This window comes from Fukomys damarensis, unplaced genomic scaffold, assembly GCF_012274545.1.
Source record: "Fukomys damarensis isolate Sample0158 unplaced genomic scaffold, DMR_v1.0_HiC HiC_scaffold_8, whole genome shotgun sequence".
Lineage (NCBI taxonomy): Eukaryota > Metazoa > Chordata > Mammalia > Rodentia > Bathyergidae > Fukomys > Fukomys damarensis.
In genome coordinates, this window is record NW_022900920.1 from 32,106,024 (window position 1) to 32,113,212 (window position 7,189).

General features: G+C 61.8%; 1 protein-coding gene across 1 annotated transcript in view; it reads left to right on the forward strand.

The window, feature by feature from the left end:
* The first annotated feature begins 10 nt into the window (after nt 1-10).
* Nucleotides 11-7,189, forward strand: part of Psd (pleckstrin and Sec7 domain containing) — a 12,134-nt gene continuing 4,955 nt past the window's right edge. Inside the window, exons 1-10 of the mRNA XM_019207783.2 lie at nt 11-131; nt 1,241-1,977; nt 2,181-2,283; nt 2,695-3,055; nt 3,711-4,151; nt 5,206-5,400; nt 5,556-5,636; nt 5,805-5,917; nt 6,373-6,431; nt 6,522-6,611. Coding sequence (XP_019063328.1) covers nt 1,324-1,977; nt 2,181-2,283; nt 2,695-3,055; nt 3,711-4,151; nt 5,206-5,400; nt 5,556-5,636; nt 5,805-5,917; nt 6,373-6,431; nt 6,522-6,611 — 2,097 coding nt within the window. The 5' untranslated portion in view covers nt 11-131; nt 1,241-1,323. The remainder of the gene's footprint in view (nt 132-1,240; nt 1,978-2,180; nt 2,284-2,694; nt 3,056-3,710; nt 4,152-5,205; nt 5,401-5,555; nt 5,637-5,804; nt 5,918-6,372; nt 6,432-6,521; nt 6,612-7,189) is intronic.

The window sequence follows — 7,189 nt, forward strand, 5'->3', positions numbered from 1 at the left end:
GGGGTGTTGGAGGAGGGACCCGGAGGCAGGCGGGCCTGGAGCAGCGCGAGCTGCGCCGCCTGCACCTGCACTGCCGAGCTGGGCCAGCCTCCCCTCGGCCTCTCCTCCCTCCCAGCTCCAGAAGGGTCTCGGTGAGTACTGAGGTGGCTCTGGGGAGGGGCTGCAGGGCGTGCGGGGTCCCTGTTGAGCTCCAGCAATCTGCCGGTAGCCTCGCTGCTCCCGACCCGTCTCTGCCCCTCCCTAGTGTCCCTTTATGGTCTCCCCTGGGCCAGGCGACATGTGTGAGATGTATCACACTCCTGGGGGGCGGGGAGAGGGTCGTGGTGCAGCCTTCCCACGGACCGAAGACCACTGTGGGGGAGGGGAGGATTGTAAATATGAATCTGTGTCTGAATGTGATTGTGACAAACAGGTCTGTCTGATCCACCTGTGCCTCTGTGCACTGGAGAATGAATGAGTGCCCGTGTATATATGATGGTACCTCTTTGTGTGTTCCTGTTTGGTGATGGTGTGTGTGTAAAACAAGCATGTGCCTTTCCATTACACACATATTTGTTATGACTGTGAGCGTGTGTGAGGGTGTGTCGTCTGTGTCTACCGGAGGGTGTTGCTCATGAATGTATTTAATGTGTACTGACATATGTGTCCTTAGGCACGTGTGTTCTGTGCATGGATGTATGTGTGTTCATGTGCATCTGTACCTGTGTGGGAAAAAATAGTCTTTCTTGTTCAGCATCTATGCATGGGGCAGGAACCTCCACTCAGGCTGTTGCTCACCGACACCTGAGTCTCAGCCTCTCATTGTCCCCACATAACCCTGTCCTTCCTTCTCCCCCTTCCCAAGCCCTGAGCCCCCCCCATCAAGGAACTCCCTCCTAAGAGGCCTGGAGGGGAGCCAGGCCGTGCAGTGATGGTGAGGGGGCCAGCTGACACTCCTGGTCCAGAGCTGGGGTCCCAGCCTCCTCTGCACCAGCTACCACTCCACATTACCCAGGCATTTGGCTCCTTCGACTTCTGAACTAGCTTCCTCCCCCAGAGTAGAGGCTCACAGCCCAGGAAGGAGTCAGGGCCCACTGGCCAGGCTGTGCCCTTCTCCTCAGGCCCCCATGGAAGGAGCCCCCAACGGTGGGCTTGGTGGCCCGAGTTCCCAGGGTGGGGTGGTTCCCCAGCCCTCTCTGCCTTGCTGTCCTGCCCACCTAACTTCCTGGGACTTCATACCCTGCTCCCTCCTCTCTTGCAGGCCTGTCTGAAGAGCATGCAGCCCCCTTGCTCCCCACCTGGCCTCGCCATCCCTGCTCCCCCAGCCTGACCCCCGGCCCCAGCATGGCCCAGGGTGCCATGCGCTTCTGCTCGGAAGGCGACTGTGCCATCTCCCCACCACGATGCCCTCGTCGCTGGCTCCCCGAAGGCCCAGTACCCCAGAGCCCCCCAGCCAGCATGTATGGCAGCACAGGCTCCCTGCTGCGGCGAGTGGCAGGCCCAGGGCCCCGTGGCCGGGACCTGGGACGTGTGACGGCACCCTGTACACCTCTGCGTGGTCCCCCCTCTCCTCGGATTGCTCCCTCACCCTGGGCACCCTCTTCACCCCCTGGGCAGCCCCCACCAGGGACCCAGAGCTCTGTGGTCATCTTCCGCTTTGTGGAGAAGGCCAGTGTGAGGCCATTGAACGGGCTCCCTGCGTCTGGAGGCTTGAGTCGGAGCTGGGACCTGGGTGGGGTCTCTTCCTCCAGGCCCACCCCAGCCCTGGGTCCTGGCTCCAACCGAAAGTTTCGGCTGGAGGCGTCCACATCAGACCCACTTCCCGCCGGAGGTGGCTCTGCCCTTCCTGGAAGCCAGAACTCCCTCCGTGGGACACCGGTCCCACCCCAGGTTGGGGCAGATGGACTGTACTCCTCTCTCCCCAATGGGCTGGGGGGCCCTCCTGAGCATCTAGCTGCACTATGTCGAGGGCCTGCTGACACTGGGTTCCTGAACCAGGTACGCAGTCATGAAGGGACTCACCTTGGCCCCCTGTCAGACTTAGGCCTGTGTGCTCTTCACTCTGAATCCTTTAATATCCTAAATCCCTCTCTCTTGTCCTCTGTGTTTGTCCCTGTGTGTTTTTCTACCCCATATGCTTGGGTCTTTATATGTCTGGCTTCATCTCTGGGTGCCTGTTTTTCTGTCCCTCTGTGGCTCAGGGAGACCCCTGGTCCTCCCCCCGGGAAGTCTCCTCCCATGCCCAGAGAATCGCTCGAGCCAAATGGGAATTCTTCTATGGCTCCCTGGACCCCCCCAGCTCAGGTAAGGCCTGGGATGAGGCCGAGGGAACAGGCAGGGCCCCTCACAGCAGCTGAGGGCTGGTCGGAGGGCTTCCTCCAAGACTTCCCCAGTCCTTTCCAGGGCCAAGGCCAAAGCTTCCTCGGGCCTTGCTCTTCCCGTCAGTATCATGCCTGGGACTGGAGAGGGCCTGGGCTGGGGCCTGGAGGAAGTGGGTCAGGGAGGGCAGGGATGGCCGGACATTACAGGTCACTCCTTAGACTAGAAAAGCAGCTTCTCAGAGCTGCTGGGAAAGAACTTTGTTTGCAATGAGCTCCCCTGTCCCCGGCAGCAGGAGGAATGGTGGCTAGACAGTGAGGAGGCTTCCTGCCCACTGGAGGCCATGTGGGGCCCCATGGATGGCCCCTGAGCTGGGCCCTGTGCACACCTACACAGGTGCTAAGCCCCCGGAGCAGGCGCCCCCCGCTGCCCCCACAGTGGGCTCAGGGCCAGGCTCCGGGGTGGCTGTGGGGCGAGCAGCTGAGTATTCGGAGACAGACTTGGACACGGTGCCCCTGAGGTGCTACCGAGAGACCAACATCGATGAGGTGCTGGCTGAGCGAGAAGAAGCCGACTCGGCCATTGAGAGCCAGCCCAGCTCTGAAGGCCCACCTGGCACTGCCCACCCAGCTGCCCCACATCACGGCCTGTGCCCTAGGCCTCGCTCCAGCCTGAGCAGTGGCAACGATCAAGAGGACGAGGCAGGCGGGGAAGAGGACGCAGATGATGAGGTGTTTGAGGCCTCCGAGGGGGCCCGGTGAGTGGGGAAGTGGGAGAGAAGGCTCCTTGCTTTTCTACTAGCCCTGAGGGGCTGGACAGAGCTGGGCAGGGAGGGAGGGGTGGAAGCAAAAGTGTGGTGCTGACCGGCAGATGGGGAGCCTGCCCTGTCAGAGCCTGAGGCCTGGCCGGCAGTGGGCTGTGCAGGCATCAAGAACCTCTCAGGCCGGGGTTCTAGAGGGTCCAGGGCCGGGGAGAAGTCTGAAGCTGGAATCCAGCCCAGGGACGTGGGACACCAGTCTGGAACCTGGGTCCCTGCAGGAGAGGGGCAGTGTGGGGCTTTCCTCTCTGTCTCACACCCCACCGCAGCTTGGAGCCTCATCTTCTCCTAAGATGTTGCCAGAAATAGAAATGGGATGGCAGGAGGGAAGCAGATCGGGGAAAGGAGGAGAAAGGGGGATTAGCAGAGAGGGAGGGAGGAAGGGGTGAGAGGCTTGGTGCCAGAGATGGCAGGGCTGGGTGCCTCGGGGATGCAGTCTCTTGGACCCTCTACCTGGGCGGTTCTGGGTGTCTGTCCTGTTATGAAATGGGATTGAGCCTGTGAAAAGGGAAAGCTGATCCTGTGTATGGCTGTGAGAGTGCAGAGACCCTGCCCTGGCCTGGCGGCCCCTAATCAGACATGTCCCGCCCAGCAGGCCCAACAGCCGGATGCCCCACCCTGGGCCTGTCAAGTCGCCAGTGCCCTTTCTCCCCGGGACCAGCCCTTCGGCCGAAGGGCCTGACTCGTTCAGTTGTGTGTTTGAAGCCATCCTGGAGTCACACCGTGCCAAGGGCACTTCTTACACCAGCCTCGTGTCCCTGGAGGCCCTGGCCTCACCTGGCCCAACCCAGAGCCCCTTCTTCACCTTTGAGCTGCCTCCCCAGCCCCCTGCACCCCGGCCTGACCCATCTGCTCCTGCCCCGCTGGCCCCTCTGGAGCCAGATTCTGGTACCAGCTCTGCTGCCGATGGTCCTTGGACACAGCGAGGGGAGGAGGAGGAGGCAGAGGCTGGAGCCAAGCTGCCCCCAGGGAGGGAGCCCCCTAGTCCCTGCCACTCAGAGGACAGCCTTGGGCTGGGGGCAGCACCCTTGGGCAGGTGAGTAACTGCTTTGGTCCCTCAGCCCCAAGGCCCCCAGGACCAGCTGGTTTAAGGGACAGACCCTGAGTGTGAGGACCCAAGTGGGGTGGTTAATAGATGTCTGCTTTCCCAATTGGAGAACTGCTTCCCCTGGGCTCAGATTTTGGGATTGGTTCAGGATTGAGAGGGCCTCAGAGAACCTCCCCCTTCCTCCGTGGAGGGCCCTCTCCTTGCCCAGGGAGTCTTTCACCTCCCTCCAGCCTGGAAGCTTCTCCAAAGATGGAGCCAGGTACCCCTCCCCTCGCCTCCCTCTCATGCAGCTCCCCCCACAGGGTGTCTCTCACCCTGCTCCAGGGAAGTCCTTTCACAGCCTAACCTTTCTGCTCTCCCCTTTGCCAGCTACCCTCTCAGTCATGGAAGCCATGGCAACAGGAGGGGGTGGCCAGGGAGACAGGGTTGCCTAGCAACCAGGAGTTTCAGTCCTCTGTCTCTGGGGTGACAGGTGGCTCTTGGAGTAGAGCAGCAGGGGTGGGAAGGGAAGGGGAGGAACAGAAAGGGGGTGAGGGTTGCACCCTGACCCCCAGCCCCAATCCTCCTAACTCCAGGGCTTGCTTCTTTGTGGGTAGAAGGGAGGAGCCGAGGAGAGGCTACTCTCCCTAAACGCTGGCTGGAGGAAAGACCTGGAAGCACAAGTATCCCTACTGCCTCGGATTTCTGCTCTACTACTCTCCCTGCTCCTCCCCAGCAGCCCATAGGCTCAGAGACAAAGGTCTCCGGTCTGAGGAAGGCTAGTGTGGGGTGGAGAATCTACAGCTAATGGCGAACTTGGGCCCCTGGGAGCAGAACTCCCATAGCAGCAAGATAGGTTCCATTTGAGACTGGACTTCCACTGAGAGGTAGCAGTGACGAACAGGCAGACCCAGACAACCTGCCAGATTTCCATCTCTGGAGAATGAGATGCTTTCCCATGTGTCTGTTCCCCCTTCCATCTTCCGGGTCTGTGGCAGGGGGAGGATCTGGATGACCTGTGAGAGCTCTGCCCCAACCCTGACCTGCTGTTCTACCCCGGCAGTGAACCACCCCTGAGCCAGCTGGTCTCAGACTCAGACTCAGAGCTGGACAGCACAGAGCGGCTGGCGCTGGGAAGCACAGATACCTTGTCCAATGGGCAGAAAGCAGATCTGGAGGCTGCACAGCGCCTCGCCAAGAGGCTGTACCGACTAGATGGCTTCAGGAAGGCCGATGTGGCCCGGCACCTGGGCAAGAAGTAAAGCCGCCGGGTGGGGCCGGGGCTGGGGGAAGAGGGTGTGACCCTGGCCAGCACCTCCACATCCTGGCCAGCTAACTCGCCTAGGTCTCTAATCCCCAGCTGAGCCCCGCCACTTCCCCTGAGACCCCACCTGTCTTTCTGCCTGCCTACAGCAATGACTTCAGCAAACTGGTGGCGGGCGAGTACCTCAAATTCTTTGTCTTCACGGGCATGACTCTGGACCAAGCCCTCAGGTGGGTCTCCACTCTCCAGGCTTGGTGTGCAGGGCCTGGCTATGCTTCCCCTGAGCCTGTGACTCTAACTGTCCTGACCTCAGCCCTCCCAAGCTACTGGGCATGGCCAGAGGCCAGGCTACCTGACAAAGGCCCCGGGCCAGGATGAAGTCTCCATTCCCCCTTCAGGGTGTTTCTCAAGGAGCTGGCCTTAATGGGTGAGACCCAGGAACGGGAGCGTGTGCTGGCTCACTTCTCCCAGCGGTACTTCCAGTGCAATCCTGAAGCTTTGTCCTCAGAGGGTGAGGAGCTGGACAGCTGGGTGTAATACGTGTGCACAGGAGTGAATATACATGCTTGCAGGCGTGAGGTGCATGTGTACAGGCATGGCTGGCATGGCTGCGGGCCTACATGCTGAGCAGGCATGCTGCTGGGGTCAGGAGCCAGAGGCGGGTAGCAGGTGGGTCTGCACGTAGTTGTTCATGTACGTGTGCAGCACAGCGATTGGCCAAAAGGCATCGCACCGGTCCACACAGCTGTGCCGCTCTGCTCACGTGTGCAGAATGCAGAAGCAGGTGTACACGAGGGCCAGTGGGGAGCTGGGGAAGAGGACCCCCGAGGAGAGGCCATTGCTGAGGGAGCTGCTGGAGGAGAGACTGGGAGGCTCCTAGCAGGGTTTGGGTTGCATTGGGAGGTTAGGCCCTGCAGCAGAGGGAAGCGTTCCTGGGCTTCCAAGTTGATGTCTGTTCTCCCCCAGACGGCGCCCACACACTGACCTGCGCCCTCATGCTACTCAACACGGATCTCCACGGCCACGTGAGTGGGCGGGCAGGGAGCCACATCAGACCCCAGTCCAGAGCCCAGAGCCTCGTAGCCGCCACACTCACAGGCGCCTTTTTCCCTCAGAACATAGGGAAGCGCATGACCTGTGGGGACTTCATCGGGAACCTGGAGGGCCTCAACGACGGCGGCGACTTCCCCAGGGAGCTGCTCAAGGTGTGGGCGGGGTGAGCAGCCGGTTGGAGGCTGAGGGGCAGAGGGCCGGAGGACCAGAGGGCGCAGACCCTGGGGCCGGACCTGCATTTGCCTCCGTTCCCCTCTCCAGTGTGAGTGTGCAGGGGGAGGGGGCGCAACACAGGCCCCCACCCCAGGGCGCCACCTCGCTGAGGGCCGATCCTGCCCCTGGCCCGACGGGACAGCCCGGAGCTGGCCGCGCAGGCCCCAGAAGAAGCCCGGGGTGCGTGGGAGGCGTCTCCGGGCCTTACACACATGTAGTCGAGCTGACCGTCGGTCTCAGTGTTTGTGGGTGTCGGTGAGCGTGTAGCCGGGCCATGTAGAGGGACGGAAGAGGGAGCATCTGTCCCGGGGTGCGTGTGACTCGGGGTTTGTTCTTCGGGTGTCGGTCGAACGGGTGCACCTTGGAGCCCAGTGCGGGTGCGCGTGAGCCGCCCACACGCGGCGGCGTGGCCTCCGAGTTTGGGCGAAAGTGAACTGGTGCGTCGGGGTAGTTGGCGTGCGTGTCTGAGGCGGGCGTCTGCTGGCCAGCCAGCTGAGCCAGAACCGCCCAGCGCCTT